Source organism: Mus pahari, chromosome 14 (assembly GCF_900095145.1).
Source record: "Mus pahari chromosome 14, PAHARI_EIJ_v1.1, whole genome shotgun sequence".
In the NCBI taxonomy this organism is placed as follows: Eukaryota; Metazoa; Chordata; class Mammalia; order Rodentia; family Muridae; genus Mus; species Mus pahari.
This window is the reverse complement of record NC_034603.1, coordinates 43042702-43067199: the sequence shown is the minus strand read 5'-3', so window position 1 is coordinate 43067199 and position 24498 is coordinate 43042702. Positions and strand designations below refer to the sequence as shown.

The 24498-nt window shown below is 46.2% G+C and overlaps 1 protein-coding gene across 1 annotated transcript in view; it reads left to right on the top strand.

Annotated features, from left to right (window-relative positions):
- Window positions 1-24207, top strand: part of Rpa1 (replication protein A1) — a 48400-nt gene extending 24193 nt beyond the window's left edge. Inside the window, exons 6-17 of the mRNA XM_021213974.1 lie at window positions 5520-5630; window positions 7987-8119; window positions 9286-9388; window positions 10838-10906; window positions 11018-11210; window positions 11355-11494; window positions 11755-11903; window positions 14078-14210; window positions 16948-17124; window positions 18053-18160; window positions 21756-21842; window positions 23062-24207. Of these exons, the coding sequence (XP_021069633.1) occupies window positions 5520-5630; window positions 7987-8119; window positions 9286-9388; window positions 10838-10906; window positions 11018-11210; window positions 11355-11494; window positions 11755-11903; window positions 14078-14210; window positions 16948-17124; window positions 18053-18160; window positions 21756-21842; window positions 23062-23160 (1502 nt within the window). The 3' untranslated portion in view covers window positions 23161-24207. The remainder of the gene's footprint in view (window positions 1-5519; window positions 5631-7986; window positions 8120-9285; window positions 9389-10837; window positions 10907-11017; window positions 11211-11354; window positions 11495-11754; window positions 11904-14077; window positions 14211-16947; window positions 17125-18052; window positions 18161-21755; window positions 21843-23061) is intronic.
- Window positions 24208-24498: the final 291 nt, after the last annotated feature.

The following is a 24498-nucleotide window of genomic DNA, read 5'->3' as shown; positions in this document are numbered from 1 at the left end:
GTGTACTTACATATAAATACTTACAAATAAATAAATAAATTTAAAAAAGAAAGGTGAGCAAGGAGGATTGCTGGCTTGTAGCCCAGCCAAGGAACAGGAGCCCCAGGTTCCAGGTTTAGCAAGAACCCCTGCCTCAAAGGGAATAGGTAGGAAGTGATAGAAAAGAGAGGCTTTATACAAGTTTAGACACTTAAAGGGAATAGGCAGGAAGGGGTAGAGACAAGAGCTTTCAGTGTACGTTTCCAATGTATCCAGAAGTCTTTATTTCAGAGCTTTTCATTATTGTGAAAATTGTATTTAAGTATATAAGTTGTGTGAGTGAATCTATTACAGAATGTTATATATGTATATTTATGTATATATTATTTATTTCATATTGGCATTTTTAACTACCATGTTTGCCTATAAAACTATGTAGTTTTTTGATTGAAACTTAACAAAAAGCTTTTTTTTAAAAAAAGGAGAAGAAGAAGAAAGATGTATAATATGTGTGTGTCAAATACCTTTAATTCCAGCACTGGGCAGGCAGAGGCAGGCAGGTCTCTGGGTTGGAGGCCAGCCTGGTCTGCAGAACAACTTCCAGAACAGCCAGGGCTACACAGAGAAACCCTGTCTCAAAAAAATGGAAGAATCTTAAGATGGTCATATATCTGGATTTTATAACATTTTCTATTTTTCTTTGTATGAGTCTTGCGGGCATGTAGGTAAGCGTACCATGTTCATGCAGTGTTCTTGGAGGCCAGAAGAGGGCGTTAGCTCCCCTGGAATTGGAGAAGCAGATGCCTGAGAGCCTCCCTATGCCCGGGCGCGCCTCCCTATGGGCGCTGTGCTCTTAACCACTGAGCCATCATCTCTGCAGCCCTGTTTGTTTTAATTCTTGAGTAGAGCTGTGTGACTTTGTAATCAAAACTATGGTGTGCAGTGGGTGGGCTCCTACCCACTGCATTGTGCACCCACTGCTACCCTTTATAGATAACACATTTTAAGGTTTCTTTATCCTACCGGAGCTGTTCGCCAAGTAGCCAAATGCAAATGCTCCTCTGTACCCCACATGGTTTACATAAAAGATAGCTGGTTCTCTACACTGTCTTTTTTTCTGTCCTCTTTGTAAAAAAAAAATATTTATTTTTGTGAAATAAAGTCTTACCTTGAGCCCCGAGTGAGCCTGAAACTTGTTTACCCACCTCTGCATCCTGAATGCTGGGATTACAGCTTCTCCCTCCCTACCTCTCTCTTCTCCCTCTTCCCCTCCCCTCCCCCCCTTCCCCCCTCAGCAGTTCCAGTGTGGCTGGTCTGTTGTTTATTTAACCAACTCTGTGGTTAGATCCTTTTGTCTCCATGCTCTGACTATAAAAGTATGCATGATCCTGATTTGAACCCCAGCACTGCAAGAAGGAAAAAAGATCCACAAGAAGCTGCTGTGAATTACCTCGTGGGTGCACCAGTGTGCGGGCAGAGTGGGCTTTTTTTTGCCAGAAGTGATTGCTTGGGTTAACTGGGAATGTGCCTGTGGTTGGCAGACACAGTTAGACACTCTCCTCTGCTTTTTACAGCGTACCCCAGCAATGCGTGAGCATGCTGGTCTCCTCCCAGCCATGCCAGCAGCCCATCTTCTGTGTCTTTAAGAACTGGTGGATGGAGCCAGGCGTGGTGGCGCACGCCTTTAATCCCAGCACTTGGGAGGCAGAGGCAGGCAGATTTCTGAGTTCGAGGCCAGCCTGGTCTACAGAGTTGAGTTCCAGGACAGCCAGGGCTATACAGAGAAACCCTGTCTCGAAAAACCAAAATAAAAAAAAAAGAACTGGTGGATGAAGAGCAGTCCCATGACTATAGCTTGTGTTCTGTTCTGAGTGAGGTCTGTCCTTGTAAAGGTTTAAGGGCCCCTTTGTTTTTGGTTTTTGGACTCTGAAGTGGACTTGTTGTTGTTAGACTGTTATATGCCGTTTGTTTCTTTGTTTTTCTTCTTGATTTCTGTGAGTTCTTCAAAAATTAGGGAGCGTTTTTTTTTTTTTTTTTTTTTTTTCTCTGTGCTTTTTTTTTTTTTTTTTTTTTTTGGTATTTTTTGGCATTGTTACCAAACCAGTAGTGTTGTTACTTAAACTACCATGGGAACGTCGTGGCTTCAGAAACATCGCCTTTCACCACAGCAAAGGCTTCGGAGGAGGCCGAGAACCAAAGTTAGGTTTATAGCCTCTGGAACCTAATCCAGGACCTCTTACGTATCAGAAGTCCACTAGAGTTAGTGAGCAAACGTAGTCCAGACCAGTAGGAATTCTAGCATGAATCGAAGTGTAAATATACATTTTATTACTGCTGCCATATTGAGCAAAGATGGATGGATGATTCAAAGTGTGTGAAATAAAACTAGACAGTCCATGCTGCATATACTGTAGAGATGGGTATCTTTAAATCCTTCACGCTTGCAACTGTGTGTGTGTGTGTGTGTGTGTGTGTGTGTGTGCTGTGTATCTGTGCTATTGGTGATAATAGCTTGCTCAGACTTAAACTAGGTACTGTATAATATACTTATTAATCATATTGGAATTATACTCAGCCTAATTGTGTCCATTTTCTGTCAGTAGGAACTTAGAAATATTGTATTGATCCATATCGTGTTACTTGTTTTCAGTGGTTTGGGAGTTGAGACAGCACCTCACCATATAGCCTTGTTGGTCCTGCAACTGTGTAGCCCAGGCTGGCATGGAACTCCTGGCAGAGATCCGCCTGCCTCTGCCTCCCACGTGCTGAGATTAAAGGTGTGCACTACCATGGCAGGCTCTATTTATTTATTCTTTGTATTCGTTAAGAAAATGCTTGCTTGGGAGTTGGTGGGTTTGTTTGTGAATTTTTCTCTACCCAGAGCTCACTTGCTGTGATAGACGGTAAGAATGATAGCTATGAGCAGATCACTGAGGGCAGAGCCTGCTGTAATCTAGTTCCCTCCTGGCTTGGGGCCAGTGTGTAGCCAGCAGAGCCTAAGAATTACGACCTGGCTTCCTGGGATGGCTTGATTTGCAGGTGGCCCAAAACAGGTTATTATAAACGGAGCCTACATTACTGCTTTGTAGAATAGTTTTGGCTTTAGAAAGATTTTTTTTTTTTTTCCTTCGCTATAGACTGATTGATTTGAGGTCTTGTGGGCAGCTGCTGTGTTACAATGCGTTAATTGAAGGGCAATTGCTGCTATTTACAATGCTCTGGAATTCTTGCCATCATTTGATTTGGGACTGTCTCTTGTACCAGATTTGCAAGAGATAAAGGTTACTCTATTAAGTGGATTAGTAGCTTTTCCTAATTACCACATCTTATGTTCTATATAATTAGAGTTATTGCTGCCAGGTTTGGTTGTTTACAAATTAACTGCATGATGATGAAGTACATGAACTTAGCCAGACAGAGCTGAGGAATACCAGGTTTTCTCTTCTCGGCTATGTTAAAGATGTAGTACTGTCTCCATCATCGTGCAGACAGTTATGGGAGTAATGCACATAACTCTTGTTCCTGGTCCAGAGTGAACACTCTAAACAGTAGTTGCTGTTACTGCTGTGTCTCACGTATCCCAGGCTGGCCTCAGACTCCTCGTTACCAGAGGGGGGGGGGGGAGGACCACCTTGAATTTCTGGTCTTCTTCCTGCTCATCAATTGGGCTGCCTGGCTATTGAGGCCTGGGATCTGCCTGCCTCTGCTCCCTACCTAGTCCTTCCTCACCTCTCTAGCATGCTCCATGTAGGAACTAAGCTAAGGTCTTTGTTTTCTCTACCAATCAAGCCGGCTCTCCTCGGTCCTCAGTTATCTTTTTATAGAAATTGAGTGTGTGTCCAGTGACCATATCCTGTTCAGTCAGACATGCCGCAGCAGAAATGGTTCTGAGAATGAGGCTCCTACTTCAGGTAATTTGGAGAGGCTTGGGAAATGGCTCAGCAGGTAAAGGCGTCTGTCCCCAAGCCTGGTGCCTTTGTGCCATCCCTAGGACTCTGGTGGAAGGAGAGCTGACTCCCTCAGGATGGTCTCTGCCCTCCACATAGGTGCAAGCACCTTCATGAGGTGCACACACCAGCAAATACACATTCCTTTTAAAGAAGGGAAGAATTTGGCTGGAAGATAGGTTACCTTTTAAACTCTGTCTTATGCAGCAGGTAAATGTACATGCTTTTCTAACTACTTTCCTTTGGTGTTATTTGCTGAGCACCTTACCTTTCCCTTGCTGATTTTAAAAAAGCTTCATATAAGACTAAAACTGGGCTGGGTGACTGAATTGAGTGATAATGGGAAGGCTAAGCTGTAAATGCAGAGTTCCGTTGTCAAAGCCTGTGCCCCTTTTTCTATGTGAATAAGGGTCTCACTTTTTCTCTCTATTGGAAGAACTAAAGCATAATCAATTCTATTTAATCTTCTCAACTTTGTGCTAAATGTATTTGTCTCCAGCGACACAATTACATCTCATTCTCTGAGCCACTTAAGAGTAATTTTGCCAAACATGAATTCCATGGGCATGTAACATGCCCAGTGAGTTGGGACCTCGGGAGGCCCAGCAGGAGTTAGAACTTACAGTTGGGAAAGGGAGAGCTCAGTGGCGAGGGAGACTTCCTGCCTGTGCACACCATTTTTAGTGTTTCGGGAGCTCTGGGACATTTTTTTAGCTGCCTTTGTCATCTGCCAGCGCTCTGGGTGAGCGGCCCAAATGAGGCTGGCTTCAGCCCTCAGAGCCAATCACAGAAATGAAATCAAACCCCATAAAGTCGTTATTTTAAAACATAGTGGTAGGCAATTTACAATGTTAACATTCTTCAACTTGGTAAACATTTGTATAAAGGGTGAAGGGCAAATCCATACTCTGGCGGAGTGGCGGCGCTTCCTATTTTCTGCTTGAGAGGCATGCTTGTTTCCCCTCCTTTTTATCTCCCTGTTGCCTTGACACGGCTGCTTCTGAACTCTGTTCTCATCTCTCCCTGCTGTGACAGTTCACTAGCACTTCACGGTACCTGAGACTCTTTCAACTCATATTTTCCACCAGCTGTCAGTTGCAAAATAAGGTTGCTTTGTTTGGGGGAAAGGGTAGAATCCTTTCTAAATGTCTCCTTTTCCTTTGAAGCCAAAGCACTTGAGAGACAATTGAACTGCTTTTAGGTTTTCCTTACCACCCTGCTTTCTCTTCTGATGGATCCTGCCACGAACACACCGTCCTGTTGATGACATCGATTTGTTGCTATGGAAATAGTGGTAGTATCACAGATTGAGCCCAGTGACTTTACTGCAGGTTCTTGAAGGAGAAATGGGCAAGGCTTCAGGGAGAAGCCTCATTAAAACTGAAAGCTGTCAATTTTCAAACAGTTGAAAGGGAAATGGAACCAGCCTTTACTGTGCGCAGACAAAAAAGTGAGCCCTTTGCAGATGCAGGGTGTGCAGCCTGGTGCGGTCTGCTCCTCTAAGAGCCAAAGGTGGGCTTTCCTAGGTGTTTACTGCTGGTGTTGAAGCCTCTTGACTGGGTTTGCACTGAATTGGCCTGTTTTGATTTCCAGGACATGGACAGCAGCAGCAGCAGCAGCAGCAGCAAGCAGTCCCTTCCCCAGCCTCTGCAGTGACACCACCAGCCAGCAAGCCCCAGCCACAGAATGGGAGTCTAGGAATGGGTAAGATGGGAAGCAAGAGATGGAAGTTAGGGGTCAAGATTGAAACAGTGTTTGAAAGTTCCCTGAGCCTGCATCAGGCAGAGTAGCCTAGGCCTGCACTTGGGAGGTGGAGACAGGGGAATCAGAAGTTCAGGGTCATCATCCACTATTTAGCAGGTTCAAGGCCAGTTTGGATTACATGATATTGTCTCAAAATACAAACAAGAACAAAAATTCCATTCATGGTAGAATTGCAAAGAATAATTCCAATTACTGTAGAGGTGTGTGTGTGTGTGTGTGTGTGTGTGTGTGTGTGTGTGTGTGTGTGTAGTTAAAATACACTGTTCCTGACCCAAAGATACACCCTCTTAGTTGATGCTTTATCTGGTAGTTGCTCACTTTTACCTTACATTCTGTGCCTTTTTGTGAAATTTCTTTTAAATTCCCACCTTTCCCTACCTCCCATGCACTTGTTACATTTGACTTCTCTGTCCAAGTTTCTCCTTTGACTTTATAGCTCTCATGGGACTTTGTCATCTCTCTTTAGACACAGTGTTACCTTTGGTATGGAGACCCACCTGCCTCCAGAGTGCTGGGGTTGTTGGCCATGGCTTCTATGTTTTCATCTCTTTTTCCTAACTTACTGGTTCTTTGTAAGTTTCACATCATGCACCCCACTCACCCCTTGTACCTGACCTCCACCCTTGCAGCCTCTCCGCTAAAAGAATAATAATCTGATGGTGGAAGCTGTAGTGTGTGATGTCATAATGCACCATAGTGCACCCTTTTGTCCACATATCTTCACTTACAAATGGAAGTCATTGGTCTTGTTCAAGGCCTCTGGCTTCTGCTACACCACTGGGACTCCTCTCAGATATCCTGTTGTTGTCCTGTGTCACGGAGATCCTATAGTTTTGAATACGTAAGGCCCTCTCTTCACATGCTCCAGTGGTTCATTGATAGAGTAGATGTTGGCATGGACCAACTCAAAGCCCTGAACTTGGGCCTGGGTGCTAACTGAGCTGGCATGGTCAGCACCCATGCCCCTAAGGCAAGCACTCCAGCAATGCTGTGGCAGAAGTCTCCTGCTCTCCTGCCCTTGGGGCTGGCTGGCCCATGCCCATGCATGTCATCGGGCACAGCTCTACTGTGCTGCCCGGGAACTTGAGGTTACAGGACCTCTCCCTCCCTCCCCGAAGCTTTCTCTGTAGCAGGTCTGGGTGGGATCATTTTGATTACTTCCTGGCCTTTGTTTTAGGACCCTCTTCTGGGACATCATCCCATCCTTGAACATTGTGATCTGTGGAACACAGCTAGATTTACTTCTGGAGTTTTTTTGCTGGTTTTTCTTACCACATCATACTCGCCTTCTCTCCTCCCTCTTCAACTCTGCTTTTCTATTTCTATTACATGAATTCCTTCTCTTTAACCAACTTCTGGTTTGGGGGGGGTTGGTTGGTTGGTTGGTTGGTTGGTTGGTTGGTTGGGGAGTTTTTTGTTTTGTTTTTGTTTGTTTGTTTTTGTTTTCTCTGTGTAGCCCTGGCTGTCCTGGAATTCACTTTGTAGACCAGGCTGGCCTGGAACTCAGAAGTCCACCTGCCTCTGCCTCCTGAGTGCTGGGATTAAAGGTGTACACCACCATACCCGGCTCAACTTCTAGTTTTTTAAAAATAAGTTTGGTGGCCCACAAGATAGCTCAGCTGGTAAAATGCCTGTCGACCCTATTGTACCTCCAAGGACCCACAGTGAAAGGAAAGAATCAACTTCACAGAGTTGTCCTCTGGCCGTCACATACCTACATCCCCATAGATACTTCAAATACATGTGCTTATGTTATGCTTTCCTGTGGCATGTTTATAATGAGAATTAATTTTAAACTTTTAAAAGTTAAATAAGGGCTGGAGAGATGGCTCAGCGGTTAAGAGCACTGATTGTTCTTCCAAAGGTCCTGAGTTCAATTCCCAGCAACCATCTGTAATGGGATCTGATGCCTTTTTCTGGTGTATATGAAGACAGCCACACTGTACTCATAAAAATAGATCTTTTTTTAAAAAGTTAAAAACTGGTTGTCTGGCTTGGTGAATGGAAATTTGCTATACAGCCAAGAGGATCTGTGTTCAACTCCTCAGAACCCACCTAAGAGCCAGGCGTGGTCGTCAGAGTCCCTAATGACAGAGCCCTTGGAGAGCAGGCAGTCCTTGGGGGTGTGCGCCCTGACCTGGCAAGTGTGGTGGGAAGACAACAAAGGGAGCCTGCCCTACTAAAGTTGGATTTTTTGAGATTATCATCTGACCTCCAGATGCGTGCCACGGTGCATGTACCTTCACTTCGAGAACTAAAACGGGAATGACTGCTCTTTTTCTGTGTGTTTGTATAGGTTCCACTGCAGCTAAGGCTTATGGTGCCTCAAAGCCGTTTGGAAAACCTGCCGGAACTGGCCTACTGCAGCCTTCTGGTGCGACACAGTCCAAAGTGGTGCCCATCGCCAGCCTCACCCCGTACCAGTCAAAGTGAGTTGTCGCTCAGGACCAGCATGGGGCTCCGTACAGTGGTCATTGCTGTGTGGTCACGTGTGACTTGGGTGTAAACTCGGGTCACCAGCTCGTAGGACGTGCGCCTTGTTTTTCTAAGAAGGATGCAGATTATGACACCCTTAAGGACTTTTATCAGAAAGAACGGCAAAAGCAGCATTCTGCCATAGCCTGAAGGGGTTTCACTATTTTTTAAATTTTAGAACTTAAAATTATTTACTGCTTAAAGAGTTATTTGGTAGGCTTAAGAATAAAAAGATTGTGTATGTTTGTATGTGTGCACGCGTGCACGCTAATTCACATTTCATCTCATATAGATGACTTTTAGTCCAAAACTTGTTACTGTGGTTTAATTTGGCCAAGATAATCTGTCCTATTTGTATTAACCACATTAATATGCCGTATACATGGGTTTCTTTGATATTACTTTTTTCCATTAAAAATTAATTAAAACATTGAACATTAGTGGGCTTTTTTTTCCCTCTAGAATTCTTTAAGCTGTGTTCTTATTTATCCTGCAATGCTTGGTAAAATAGGGCAGATAATTTCCCCTGTCAAATTCTAAGTAAGGAAACCAGTATATCTAACTTCCAGGATAGACGCCAGGCCAGGATTTTGGGTCTGGGAACACCTTTTATGGTAGCCTCTCTCTCAGGTCAGACCATTTGGGGGTCTTTCTTTCGGTGGCCCATGAATAAATACCATGCTTTGTAGCCTTGTATTTATATTTGGGATGCATCAGAAATGTGGCAGACATTGGATAGTGATTGTGTCAGCTCCTGTAATTGAAAATAGTGGCAAACTATAATTGCTAGTATAACTGCATTTTTTTCCCTTGGAACCTTTCATTAAAGGGATATTGTTGCCTTGGTGATGTTTTTTGAGGAAGGGAGAGGGCTTATAAATTTACTTATTTGACAGGAGAATGAGTTAGTGTTAAACTACCTGGTATATCTTACTGTTTGCTTATTCTGTAAACTGTCAAACCTGTTTGTCATCTTGGGGTTTTAATTAGCTGGATTAAAATATAGCTAGCATTGACAGACTGCAGAAGAGAAGAAAGGCCACGGGAAGGTGATTTCCTGCTTATCTTTCTTCTGAGTGAGAGGAACTCCAAACGCTAATGTTATCTGTTTGGTTTTTAGGTGGACTATTTGTGCCCGTGTCACCAACAAAAGTCAGATCCGCACTTGGAGTAATTCTCGGGGGGAAGGAAAGCTTTTCTCTCTAGAACTTGTGGATGAAAGCGTGAGTATGTGCCATTCCATTCGGGAAGCTGCTGGACTCCTTGACTGGGGCGGGGCTCAGCTCCGAGGAACATGGTGGCGGTCATTGTGGCTTTCCTTCTGAAGTTGGAGACCTTCGATGCTGTCTGGGGCACAGGGCCAGACATGAGATAAAGTGCCCCTAAAGGGAAGCATCTATAGCAATACAGGTTGGTGGACTGTAAACAGTCCCTGTCTGCAGAGACTGTAGCGCTTTAATTACATTGCTGGGGGCACAGTTGAAGCCCTGGGGTGATACCTGCAGAGCAGGGCGTTTGCCTCAAGCAAAAGGAGCAGCAGCCAGTCAGCTTTAACTAGTCTGCAGGGTAGGGTTTCTGGTCATTTATACTCACTAGGCTTTACTTAAAGCAAAATGCAGGGGCCAGAGAGATGGCTCAGCAGTTAAGAGCACTCGCTGTTCTTTGAGAGGACCTGGGCTCAATTCTCAGCACCAACAGAGTGGCGCATAACCATCTGTGACTCCAGTGTCAGTGATCCAGTACCTCTCCTGATCTCCCTCAGGCATCAGGCACTCTAGTGACGCACATACATACATACATGCTGGCAAAACACCCCACACATAAAATACACCATGATACCAGTAAGGTCAAAGCTTTGGGGCTCTCTCCCCCTCTTCTTGTCACGGTGTAGCACGGCAGATATCTTAACTGCGATGGCAGATTCAGTATCAGAAACTAATTTCCTGCAGCTTGTCTGGGTAAGATTTTAGCCATTTAGTTAAGTTTCTTATCCATCTGTAACATATTGCCTGACAGAAAGTAACAGTGCAATCAGCTTGAAAGCATGACTTGTTGGAACATTTCTGGCACCAGCTCCTGACTGTGAAGTAAGCCGTCACTTAGGTTGCGGGCGTGAGGAAGACTGCTGAATCATTGGAGTTCAGCGCGCCTTCCTGTGGGCTTCCAGCCCATCACTCGGATCCCAGAACCTTATGTTTTCATTATCAGAATATTAAGCTATTCCTTCTAAAAATGTTTTGATAAGATGTAAGAATTATTTTAGTGTGTGTGCACGCATAGATGCGCGAAGGCTGGAGAACAGCTTGGTGGGGTGGTTGTCTTCTCCATTCCGAGGGTTCTGGGGTTGAACTAGGGTGGCTAGGTTTGCCCAGCAAGCACCTCTGTCTCCCAGATCATCTTGCAGGCGCCCTTATCTTATGCCTTAACTTAGATGGTTAACTTACAACTGTAGGCTCGGGTGGCTGAGCTTGTCTTGTTTTATCAGAGCTGATAGCTTGAAAATGTAACTGTATATAGATGGGTTTCTGCGATGTCTGCAGCCCCGCGAGGGTCTCTTTATACTTGGACTGTTGCTCCAAGGATGTTGTCTAACTGTCAAAATGGCCTGCTCTCGCTGTCGAGAGCGAGGGCCTAGCAGCGCAGTTCTAATGTGCTCTCCCTTGCTTCTGCAGGGTGAAATCAGAGCTACTGCTTTCAATGAGCAGGTGGACAAGTTCTTTCCCCTTATTGAAGTGAACAAGGTAAGACAGTGTTGAGTCAGAGCTGACAGGCTGAACGGTGAGAACCATTGGTACAGTTTGGAAGGCTGCATTGCGGGGCGGGTTCGATGGACTGACTTGCCTCTTTTGCAGGTGTATTACTTCTCAAAGGGCACTCTGAAGATCGCTAACAAACAGTTCTCAGCTGTTAAAAATGACTATGAGATGACCTTCAATAATGAGACTTCTGTCCTTCCCTGTGAAGACGGCCATCACTTACCCACAGTTCAGTTCGATTTCACAGGGATTGGTGACCTAGAGAGCAAGGCTAAAGACTCACTAGTAGGTGTGTCCAGGGTTGAGGGCAAAGAGTGGTGATTTTTGTCTCCGGTGTTTGGGGTGATGCACAACTAGCATGCTTGCCTTTCGCCCCGGCCGTGTTTTAAGAGGATCCTTGATGTGAGTTCTTACAAAGTGTTCTTTGTTTCAGACATCATTGGAATCTGCAAGAGCTATGAAGATTCAACTAAAATCACAGTGAAGTCGAACAACAGAGAAGTTGCTAAGAGGAATATCTATTTGATGGACATGTCAGGGAAAGTGGTGACTACAACTCTGTGGGGAGAAGATGTGAGTCCTTGCACTGAGCAGAGTCCTGTGGGTGGGGCTTTAGCTCAGAGAGTTGTGCTGTCCAAGGGAGTATTTGAAGACCTTCGCTTGTGTGAGATGATTGCAGCTTCTCATGGTGCATTGCTCCTTCCTGAGTGTGAGGCCTGTCTTCCAGAGTCCACAGACATTGACTGCATTCACTCTCTCTTCACTGACTCGTCTCCCTAAAACCATCCTGTACACTCTCTTGCCGGTGATATTCGCATGCGTTTGCTTTGCAGGCTGACAAGTTTGACGGCTCTCGGCAGCCCGTGATGGCCATCAAAGGTGCCCGAGTCTCTGACTTCGGTGGACGGAGCCTCTCGGTCCTCTCATCCAGCACTGTCATTGTGAACCCGGACATCCCTGAGGCCTATAAGCTGCGTGGCTGGTAGGTGTTGTGTAACTCGGCTCAGGGGTTATCTGTGCTCGGGCTTTGGTAAGAGCTGGACAGTGTCAGCATGTGGACTTGTGCCAAGCTGTCTTGCTAAGCCTTTGCTATTGAGTGGAGTGGTTCCTGTATTTCTTGGAGGCATTATGTCTTCTGAGATGGTGGCCTGAAAGCCCTCTTAAACTAACAAACCCACGACCCCCTGATGAACATAGAGAGCCAGAGAAAGCAATTAGCATTTAAGTGCTGCATGCTGACCTTGATCCCGCCAGGTACAGCAAGGCTCTAACAGCTGCGAGCTGAAGAACAGTGTTGAGAGCATCTTCGGTTTGCACTGTGGGCAGCTGATGTGGGGGTAGAGTGTACTTTCTTACTCTGCTGAGTCTGGAGCTGGTCACATCTTCTGTTGTGTTGTCACAGTGAGAACAATGGGCTCTTTGTTGCCTGTACATTGTTATTCCCAAAGCACTCAGGAGATGTGGAGAGTTTGTTAGAACTCTGCCTTGGAAGAGCACTTCATCCTGAGAGTGTCGTGTGGAAGGATTGAGGTAGTCAAAGAAAATAATTTACCTAGCCCAAGCTTAAGGAAATTGTATAGCTATAGTCACAGGGTGGGCATGTGTGGTTTTCAGCTGTGTCTTGGAGTTTAGGAGACTCAAGAGAAATAGCTCATAGTTCATGCTCCTCGGTTTTGTTTTGAGTCTGATGTAAACCAGTAACAATATTTAACACTTAGAGCATCCATCTGGGGTGTCTGTCACTTAAGGCATCCTTAGTGATGTGGGTCTGGCTGTGTAACTGTGCTGATAGCTAGCATTGCATTGTATGACAGGATTCTGTAGTAGTTTGACCAGAGACAGCCATGGCATTGGTCTGGTTTGTTGGTTGGTTTTCCTCCCGGGCTCTGAGCACAACTCCAGGTTAATTGTGTGCCTACACTAAGGCATTCAGATTTCACTGTCAGTAACTGATCACAGAAATCACAAACAGGCATATCTGTCCCCTGAACAAAATACCCTGTCATTGACCTATGAGTTCAGTATGCCCCCCACCCAGGCAAGGATTAGCGATCTTTAGATCTTGGCGCTAAGAGTGGAATTTTTACTAGAAGAGGGGCTGCCTGTCTCCTGGCTCTGTTGACTCCTGATGCCTCTGGTGGCCAATGCCTGTGTGAAGTTCTTGAAACCTTAAACTTGAGCGGCTAGTAGTGGTGAGACAGATTTATGGACCTTGTCCTGTGATGGATGTGACTGCTTGCCTGACAGGATGAGAAGGTGATTGTGACCTTGGGGGCCACCGCCACTCTGTTGGGTAGTCTCCTTAGGGAGTCAGTCCTGTGTGTGGGCAGCTTTAGTTAGTTTAGTTTAGTTTTTTGTTTGTTTGTTTGTTTGTTTGTTTGTTTTTGGTTTTTGAGACAGGGTTTCTCTGCATAGCCCTGGCTGTCCTGGAACTCACTCTGTAGACCAGGCTGGCCTCGAACTCAGAAATCCGCCTGCCTCTGCCTCCCGAGTGCTGGGATTAAAGGCGTGCGCCACCACGCCTGGCAGTTGTGTTTTTAATCACAGGCTCACTGTTCTGTGCCACTAGCCTGTCCTTGCTACCTTCTCTCTGGCCTCTTTTCCTTCAGATTAGCCAATAGATGGTCAAGAAGTATAATCAATTTTAATAATAATTTCATATAAATGAATTTAACCTTGATATTTCCATAAACAAATTCTCACCGAGAATGCAAATCTCTAACACGGCAGATAATGCCTTCTGATTGAGTTCTATAACTGATTGGGCTTAAAAGATTTTCTCCCATGAAAACACTTTTGGCAGACTCATTAAACAAAAATGTCCCTTTTCATCTGATTCATTTTGGTGATTGGGGTGGGGGCTGTGCCCGTGTGGTTTGCTGTTGCTGCCTTTGTTCGTGGCTGCTGTCAGTGTGAGCCCAGTCTGGGGAAAGGGTCTGTGGTACTTTGGCACTGTTTCTCTGACCTTGCAGGGGGAGGGGGAGGGGCATGGAAGGACACGAGATGGAAGGAACGGCATTGCAGTTCTTGAGTGGACTGGGTGTGCTGGGACCCAGGCGAGAGCCGAGGGGATGCAGCTCGGGGCTGGTGCCTTCACACAGCACATTTGAGAAGGATGTGAAGTTCCTGGCAGCAGTGTCTTTGTTTCTCTCCTAGGTTTGACTCAGAAGGACAAGCCTTAGATGGTGTTTCCATCTCTGACCTCAGGAGTGGAGGGGCCGGAGGGAGCAACACCAACTGGAAAACTTTGTATGAAGCTAAATCAGAGAACCTGGGCCAGGGAGACAAGGTACCTCGCACCCCTCGCTCCAGAGACCCAGAGAACAGCAGAGGCTTGGGGTTTACACCTCTTCCCTAGTGCCACTTCAGGCCTGCTCCAGGGCACCGCGTTACTGCCTTTTAGTCACAGCAGCCGGTATAGAGGCTGTGCTTGCTAACGGAGGTAATGTAGCCTCTGGTGTGAGGCAGAACTGCTGTGAACTTGGATACTGAGGAAGTGGTGATGTCCAGGCTTTGCAGTGTAGTGTGAGCCCACCTCAGGTAGCTCCCGTGAGACACAGGCCGAGAGCCACCGCTGCCGTGCCACAGTCAGGCTCTGGTATTTCACTCCAGTTGCATCTTCCATTTCAGTGTGTGCTCTCAGTGGTCCTCTTCCTTTTGTTTTTTTTGTTTTTTTTTTTTTAAGATTTATTTATGTATTATATGTAAGCACACCGTAGCTATCTTCAGATACTCCAGAAGAGGGCATCAGATCTCATTATGGATGGTTGTGAGCCACCATGTGGTTGCTGGGATTTGAACTCATGACCTTCAGAAGAGCAGTCAGTTCTCTTCACCACTGAGCCATCTCACTAGCCCAGTGGTCCTCTTCCTACCTTGGTCTAACCTGTGTTCTCTTGAATATTTGAATCATTTATTTTTATTGTTCTCCTGAAATATCGCTCGCCGCTGCTCCGTTATTGTCTTTGTATACAATATATGTTTTCTTCCTCACTGTCTCATTTCACTGTGTGCCCGATCCATCACTGTCATCCACAGCAACTTATAATGCTATTACAGAACATCTTGAGAATTAAACATTGGCTAGGCTCTCGGTTTCTTCTCACCTAGTTGCTCTTTTAAACTAAAGACAGACAGTAGACAACCAGGACTGGGCATAAAGACACGTGTCTGCACTCAGACTTAAATCAGGCTTAGAGTCTGGATCTAACCTGGAAATGCAGAGAAGTCTTTAGGCATCCTCCTAAAAGCTATTTCTCTACAGCTTCCTCTTTATATTTTAAGTTAGTTTTTGTTTGAGGGTAGGGCATGCATGTTCCCCCTCAGTGTATAGAAGTCAAACTTCCCTGGAACTGCAGTTAAGAGTGTGGAGGGCCACCATATGGGGGCCGGGAAATTGAGCAACAGTGCTCTTAACCTCTAACCCATCTCTCCACCACCACCACCACCCCCTCCTCTAAGCCTTCTTATGTATTCAGTTCTGTCGAGCTGAGGGTTAAAACCAATAGCTTGTGCATGCTAACAAAGCTGTCTAAACTAGTTTCTAGTGTTGTCTTTTTAAATGGCCACATTGTTTTACTCCTCCAGGCATAGTGGCAAATGCCTTTAATCCTAACACTTGGGAGGCAAGTAGGTCTCTGAATTTGATCACAGCTGGTCTGTATAGAGGGCTCTAGGACAGCCAGGGCTACACAGTGAGACCCTGGGTGGGGGCTGCTGGCGGGTAAGTAGCCTATCTCTGAATTCAGGCTAGACCTGGATTTTGTAGTTACTTGACATGATTGAACAGACACCTACAGCTGTGCAGGGTTCAGAGGCAAAGCAGGCATCTCCCCCTATCATGACTTAGTTCCTTGCTGGGTTACTTAACCAGAGATTTTCCATTTAGAAGATCTTAGTCATGGGTAATTTTGCATTCTCTTAAATGTATTCAGTCCAGGAATTGCCTGTCAAGCCTGTGAACTGGCTGTCTGTTACTGTCAGTAAGATTTTATTGGCTCACCTTCAGGTTGTCTGTGGGTTATTCTGCCCCACAGACAGGTTGAGGGTGGCAGTAGAGACTGAGTGAATGGCTCATTGGGCCTAAAGGGCTTTCCTGGCTTGTCTCGGGAGAGGCTTACTGATCCCTAAAGATAAGGGTAGACGTCACCAGCTTGTAAATAATGCTTGGCCAGCAAGGGGACTCAGTGAGTAAAGGCACTGCCACAGAGCCTGACAGCCTGAGTTCGCTCTCCCTCACATGGTGAGGGGAGATCACCAACTCCCACAAGTTGTCTTCTGGCATGCACACACATGCTGTGCTTTATATGAATACATGCAAAACCACTACATACGCACTGAATCATTACATGTAATTTTGAAAAATAATTTTAGAATATTATCTTTGTCGAGATAACTCAGCTGTTAAAGGCACTTTTCCTGCTATCTTGGAACCTGAGTTCCCCAAACGCCGCAGTGGGAGGAGAGAACTGACCCCTGAGAGCCGTCCCCAACCTGCACACACGTGCACACCCACAGTCATATACATGTGGACGCTATACACACTGATACACATATGTAACAGTTAATCACTGTAAATAAAAAGAATTGGGATGGGCACTGATGGCACACGCCTTTAATCCTAGCACTCGGGAGGCAGAGGCCAGCCTGGTCTACAAAGTGAGTTGCAGGACAGCCAGGGCTATGCAGAGAAACCCTGTCTCGAAAACAAACAAACAAAGGATTAAGTGGCCAGGTGTGGTGGCCAGGCACTCTAGAGGCAGAGGTAGACAGAACTCTGAGTTCAAGGCTCGCTAGTGAGCTGCTGTCTCCAGAAAGGAAAAAGAGACGTGCGCGAGTGCCGGTTTGTTTGGGTTCTGCATGTAGCGCGTGATTACTGAAGCCACAGAGTTAGTGATTCTCCGTAACCGCTCATGAGTGTGGGAACTAGAGTGTATATGCGCTCACCACTTGCCAGGAAGAGCAGCTTGAGTTCCGCGTTCCAGCCCTGGGTTGCTTGCTGATGCAGTCTTCCTTCTCGCCTGTAGGCAGACTATTTCAGCACTGTGGCAACGGTGGTGTTTCTTCGCAAAGAGAACTGTATGTACCAGGCCTGCCCAACCCAGGACTGCAATAAGAAAGTGATTGACCAGCAGAATGGGTTGTACCGCTGTGAGAAGTGTGACCGGGAATTTCCCAATTTCAAATACCGCATGATCTTATCGGTGAGTAGCATGGATCGTGAGGAGCCTACGGTGTTCATGGACTGACTGTCGTGGGTGAGACACTGGGGGGCGTGGTAGAGCCCTGGTGGTTCGTGGTGAGGAAATCACAGATGCACCTGGGCTGGAGGGCTTGCTGCTGCTTTGTAAATAAGGAAGGCTTTGCCCTGCTGGACAGCGGTCACTTACACTGAACATGGCGGCATATGTCTGTAACCCCAGCACTTGTTATGGGGTAAGGGGGACGCAGGAGGAGTTGAGGGTCAGCTGTGACTGCACAGTAAGTATTCGGGCAGATTGGGCCACGTTATTTGCTGTCTCAAAAAACTGAAAGATGTCAAGTATGGTGAGGAGGGAGGAGAGAGTAGAGCCTACTGTTACCGTGGAGGCTCATTAAAAACCTGCAGTGCGAAGCCTTTTGCATCAAGAGGGAGCAGCTCTGTCTGATGCTCCTGCATCTGCGGAAGTTTACTTGGCCCATCTCCTGAGATCTAAACTCACACCTCTAGCAGATTGAGTTTGACCACATCTTAAGCTTCTTCCTGTGGCGTAAGACTGGCATGGCATTCCCTGCATGTAGCAGGGCTAGCTCGGCCCAGCCTCCCTTCAGTGTGCTCAGAGCATTCGCGTAGCCTGCGCTTGGTCAGAATCACCTATCACGCAGCCCGCTTTATGATAAAGGTATCGAGTAGCTCCTGTGATTCATTGGATACTGTACTAAAAGTGAAACACGGGTGACCGGAAGTGGATACTTTCTCATAAGGGGGAACCATTAACTCAAGCACAAGAGTCGGGGGCTGTGTGTGTGTGTGGTGGCAATGCCATTTCTCCCTTGGAAGTCACTTTAAGTAGGGAAAGATGATTTCCCTCCTCCTTGGGGTGTCTTCCTTTTGTTATTTATTTGCTGAAATAATTGAGTTATGTTTTTTAGGCAAATATTGCAGATTTTCAGGAGAACCAGTGGGTGACGTGTTTCCAGGAGTCTGCAGAGGCCATCCTTGGACAGAACACTATGTACCTTGGGGAACTCAAAGAGAAGGTTGGCTGCATGTTTGTCTGTGCTGTGATAATGCTCGCTTTATGCCACTGGACTATTGAATGCTTGCTTTGGGTGTGGTGGATGCGTTCCCACTGCAGTGAGTGAGAACTTACCTTTGTCTGTTCTGTATGTATCTGGTGTGAGGTGATGTGTCAGGGAATACAGAGTTCATTGCGCAGAAGCACAAGCCACCTTTGCCCCATCCCCATCATTGTATTTTTGCATCAGAGCTGGTGTGCTTCCAGTCACTCTAGAGCTACAAGATGTCTCCTGAAGTGGCTCAGAGGTTGGGTGGGCTTCAGCCTAATAAACGCCTTTTTAGGAAAGTGGAGTCCAATCTTGAAGTAACAAAAAGAAGCGCAAGTGCACATCTGGGTACTTGCTGTTTGGGGTTGTCAGGTGAAGGCCATAGGAAACCGCTTTGGTGTGAAGGGAAGACTTCATTTTGCCTTGACAGTTGCTGCCTGTTGTCCCAGCACTTGGGTGGAAGCAGGAGGTTCAGTCAGACCTCCAGGCCAGCTAGTGACCACAGTGAGTTCAAAGCTAGCCTGGACTGCATAGCAAGACCCTGCCTCAAAAATATATACGTAGAGTAAACAGATGAATTGGGACCCTTGAGGTGGGCTCAGTGAGTAAAGCCCCTGCCAAGCAAATGTGACCACCCGAGTTCCATCCCTGGGACCCCTGGGGTGGTGGAAGGAGAGGACCTGCTCCATGAAGTTGTCCTCTGACCTCCACATGTGTGCCTGGCATGCACACCACACAGTCAAAACAAACAAGCATTAAATAACTAATTTCACCTTTACTCCTTTGCCTTCTTATACACTAGATTTATTTAAGGCAGAGGAGAGATTATGTCAAACATAAGGCACTAGCTGAGGCGTGGTTAGTAAAGGCGGTGTTTTCTAAGCCGTGGGGATTGGTACCTGCATACAGTGTCCCTGCTCCCTCCATTCCCTCATATTGCTTGGGTACCTGTAAAGACCACAGAGGAGGAGGTTTTGCCATTCGTTTCGTGCGCTTTCCTTTCTTTTTCTGCCCTCCACTCTGTTTAAATCATCCGTGAGGTCTTAGCAAATAGTCCCAAGACGTCCTTTCACACAGATAACCGGGATTGACTTTTTAAAGTACAGTTTGCCTTTTATCTGCTTTTCCTGGCCCTCTATTTTCATATCAGATTATCAGGCTTGGGCAGCCTTTCAGGATTTTTTTATGAGCTTATTATAGTTGGCTGTTCTTGGTGCTGGTGAGGACACATAGGGCTTCCCTTGGGGACTGTGCTGCTCTGGGGGCCAGCAGTCATGCTTCCCTGACCCCAAAGAGCAGTGGCATCTACTTTAAGTTTTTTTAAGATTTAACATAGTTTTTTGTTTGTTTGTTTGTTGTGTTTTTTTGTTTTGTTTTGTTTTTTCAAGATAGGGTTTCTCTGTGTAGCCCTGGCTGTCCTGGAACTCACTCTGTAGACCAGGCTGGCCTTGAACTCAGAAATCTGCCTGCCCCTGCCTCTGCCTCTGCCTCTGCCTCTGCCTCTGCCTCTGCCTCTGCCTCTGCCTCTGCAGTGCTGGGATTAAAGGCATGCACCACCACACCCGGCCAAGATTTAGCATAGTTTATATGTTGAAAGTCCAAAGAATGTTTGTTTGTTTTTTTCCTCAGGTGGCATCTACTGAAGGAAGTCTGTATGATAAAGCTGTTTCCATAGCCATGCACATGCAGGCTGCTTAGCTTATATGAACTGTTAGTTTTCTATAGAGTTGAAGTTCATTCTTTGGTGTTTTTTTTGGTTGGTTGGTTTGGTTTGATTTTTGCCTCAGCAGTCTGAGGCAAGAGAAAGCCAAGTTAAAATGCCGTGTTGCAACTTAGTGAGCATGGTAGAGGAGGGACCGAGTGTCCCAGTGGTATCACCCACACACCCCCAAATCAAAATCCAGCTCTGAAAAAAAATTACATCTCTGTGAGTTCGAGGCCAGCCTGGTCTACAGAGTGAATTCCAGGACGGCCACGGTTACCCTGCCTGGAAAAGCAAACAAAACATTACAAAAAAAAAAGGAAAAAAAGTAACCAAATCCGATAGCATTCAAGGATTGGGAAGGTATATGATAATGTGAACATTTTTCTTTTTGTTTTGTTTTGTTTTGAGGCCGGGGTCTCACAGTAGCCCAGATCAGCCTGTGTGGCTGAGGCTGGCCTCGGTCTCGCTGTGGTCCTCTTGCCTTCCCTCCTGAATACTGTACACGCTTGCGCCATCGAGTGTGGCTTTCCCTGGCCTTTTTCCAATTTTTTTAGTGGGAGTTCTTGTTTTTAACTTTTTTTTTTTAAAGATTTATTTATTTTATTTATGTGAGTATACTGTTGCTGTCTTCAGATATACCAGAAGAGGGAGGTGGATCCCATTACAGATGGTTGTGAGCCACCATGTGGTTGCTGGGAATTGAACTCAGGTCCATCTGGTAGAGCAGACAGTGCTCTTAACCGCTGAGCCATCTCTCCAGCCCTGTTTTTAACTTTTTGTTTTGTTTTACTTGGCAACAAGTTTTTACTATGTAGACCCAGAACTCACAAAATATCCCCCTGCTTCCGGGTGCTGGAGTTAAAGGCTTGGACCTCCAGGCCCAGCTTCTGCTTTGTTTTTATTTAATTTTGGTGTGAGTGTTTTACCTGCAGGTAGTAGGGCCACTTTCCTGCCTGATGCCTGAGGAGGTCAGGAGAGGCGGTCAGGTCCTGAAACTGGGGTTCCAGGTGGTTGTGAGCGACCTAGTTGGTGCCAGGAAAGAGTCACCATGTGTGTATTAACCACTAAGCCATCTCTCCCACCCATTTCCTGATTCATGCTGGGGCTCAGATAGCTTCCCCAACAAGTATTCCAAATTTTAGAAATGTGTTCCTAAGGTTATTTAAAATTTTTTATTTGTGGTAAAAGACACATAAACATAGCCATTATATGGGATTTTTGTAACCATTTTGGACACACACACACACACTGGCATTAGCCATATTCGAGTCATCGGGCCCTAGCTCCACTTTCCATCTCTTCCCGCCCTGAAGCTCTGCCCATTGAGCAGCAGTCCTCCGTTCCCTGCCACTGGCACAGGGCTCTGCTTCTGTGAATTTAGTAAAGTCTGTTCTCAGTACCCACAAACCAGCCAGCTGAGGTTCAGAAGTGTTTGGGGAGTAGATTGCCCATTACTGACCACGTGCAGATTATTTTTCCCATCGCTGTTCACTGGCCAGGCCCTGTCACACATGGTACTTATGTTTGGTATTATAAATAAGCTAGAGGTGATGTACAGCATACAGGAGGTGTTCGTGGGGTCTGTGTAAACAGCCATTTTACATAACAAACTTGATTATTCTTGAAATTGGGTGTCTGCTGGTGGTGGGGTTCCCAGGTACAGTAGTTAATGCTGAGGGGACACAGCACTCCCCCAGAAGGGGTTTTGTTTTTTAATGAAATTCTCTTTAGATAGATTTGTGTGATAAAACACTACCCATTAGTCATTCCTCAGTGACTTCAACCCTTCAGGATGACAATTTCTCAGTCTCTTCAGCAGTCTAGTGGGTATTTTCCAGTCGTTCCCATGTATTGTTTTTGCAGAATGAGCAGGCATTTGAAGAGGTTTTCCAGAATGCCAACTTCCGGTCCTTTACATTCAGAATCAGGGTCAAGCTGGAGACCTACAATGTAAGTAAGGTTCCAGGGCCGAGGGCGGTGATGGGAAGTTGCTGTTTGTTGTACACAGCGGCATTTCAGCTTAGTTAGTTTCTTACCCACAGGGGTGAGAGCTGTGGCGGGTGTTCGCACTGCCAGCTCGTGCGTGTGGAAGCCGACTTAGGGAGGAGATCGTCTACAGCCTTCAGAGATCTTTGTTGTCTGTGTACTTTCAGAAAATGATGTGTGTGGACTCTCATTACCCACAGTTTAGGTTCTGAAACTCAGAATATTAAAGAAATAGCACGCACTGGTAAAAGTGCCCCGCCCCACAAGTGTTTATACTAATCCTGATGTCCAGAGCTGTATAACCATGATGAGCCCTGCTTACTGGACCGTCCGTCCTGCCCCGTCTATCCATCCATCTATCCGCTGTCGACCCTCACAGCACCTTCTGTGTTGGAGCTGTTGTTGTAAGCTTTACCAATGGAGAGACAGGCAGGGGCAGGCAGAGAGGACTCTGAACCTAAAGCCATGGAGTGGCAGAGCCAAGAGACTGACCCAGGCAGTCGGGCTCCTAACCATACTTGTAAACAGCAGTGCATGTAGTAATTAATTACTAAGCACATGGAAGCATGAAGGCCCCCAGCTAGACTTGTGTGTCACCCTGTTCTGCCTCAAAGACACTGTTTAGTTCATGGAGACAAGTGGAGGAGGAACTCTGTCAACTCCCCTGCAGCCACTGAGTTTGCACATTCTGAATTATCACCAGCTTAGTACCTGTGAATAGATATTTTAGTTGTTAAATGAACATAGGTGTGCTGGTGTCAGAAAGCCAGGTAGATTAAGGGAGATTGTAGGGTTTTTCTCTTCCTGGGATGGGTGGTGAAGAACAGAGAGGTAACCTTGCCCAGAGCTGAAGCAGAAGCCAGAGTCCCTACTACCACAGAGCTTTCATCTAAAGTGATCGTTTAGGGAGAGTTACTTGTCTGCTCTGGGCCCCCACTGCACCCATAGAAAGAGCCTACTCCAGGAGGGTGCTAGGCCTGAGCACAGGGTACCTGGGATGGGGGAAGGGGCTGTGGGAGAGGATCTGGCCCAGCTCCAGGAGTTCACAGCACTTTCTCTCTGAGACTTTGTAAACTTCCCTTCTTCCTGCTGGACTCATTGAAGCCACTGAAGCAAAGAAGGTTATCTCTTTCGCTGCACACCAGGCTCTGCCACTCACAAACAGCTTCTCTCTTTTCTAAAGGATGAATCTCGAATTAAGGCCACTGTGATGGACGTGAAGCCCGTGGACTTCAGAGACTATGGCAGACGGCTGATCACGAACATCAGGAAGAACATGTGATGGGAGCAAGTACCACTGGTGGCCAGAACGGAAGGGTGAAGAATGGAAATAGAATGGCTTCCTTCCCGCCCCATGGGACAGCTCCACAATGAAGATCCTCTAGGGGAGACAACCCATCTGGGCCCCTCTTGAGACTCACTGATAAGCAAAGAGTGCACTCAGAGGGCTGTGTGTGAACCTTCTGCTCCAGCTCTCAGCCGCCGGTAGTGTGGCAGCAGTCCCTCCTCCTGCCTTCCGGCTTTGTCGGATTTCATGAAATTTTGTTATCTTCAAACAGGGATTATGTCACAAGTAACTGACCCCACTCTGGATAATAAGGCAAATTGTGTCACCTGGAGTTTGCTTTTCCAGTGGTGGCACCTTTTTGTCTTGGGTTCCTCCTTGGGGTAGGGGGTAGTAAGAGTGGGAGAGAACCCAGGTGTTCAGAGGGTGCGTCTGCCTGGAATCAAAGGCTCAATTTTGCAGAGGTACCGCATGGTTGTTAATGCTCGGAATGGCAACAAGGTAGAATTATTAATCAAAGGCCTATCGTTAATATCTGAGTATCTTTCCTTCAGGGTTTGATAGGTTTAATAGACTGAGTCAGATGACTCTGGTATTAATCAGAATTGTCTCCTCTGAGGACGGCCGATAAGCACTGGCTTGCTGTCCCCTTGGGGAAAAGCAAACCCCCAAATTGCATAATTTACCTCATTATCCACAGAGTGGGGTCAGTTACTTGTGACGTAATTCCTGTTTGAAGATAACAAAATCTTAGTAAATCCGACAAAGCCTGAAGACAGAGGTGGCACTGGGACATCCAGGCCGCTTCAGAGCGTGGCTTGAGTTTGCATCAGTTAACGTTCGATTGCCAGATGGACCTTGACCTTTATTAGAGCTGTGTTAAATAGAATTTAAGAAAGAAGCCCTTTGTTTCCCTTGCTTTGTTTGAATAAACAGTATATCTTTGCTGCTCCTACTTTCTTTGACTGTAAAGGGTTCTTGTAACTGGAAAGCAATTAATTAGCCTTCATAATAAATATTCACCAGGGAAAGATGTTAACTCATTACAGACTCAGAGGTTAGACTGAGGCCTGGAGATGATTCTCACTAATGTTTGCAACCCTGGAATGCATCTTTAAGTGAATGGAAACACAAAAGGAAAGGCGATTGAGCCCAGGAACACCGATGATCTGGCCCCTCGGGGTTGGATTGATGTTTACGTGGCAGCCTAACACCAAGCCAGCTCTGAAACGTGGAGACAGTGAGCGAGGAAGAAAACAGTCATTTCGCTGCGAGGCTTTTCATTCGGCAAGAGCATGCCTGCTCGGTGTGTTCCTAATCATATTAATTATCTCT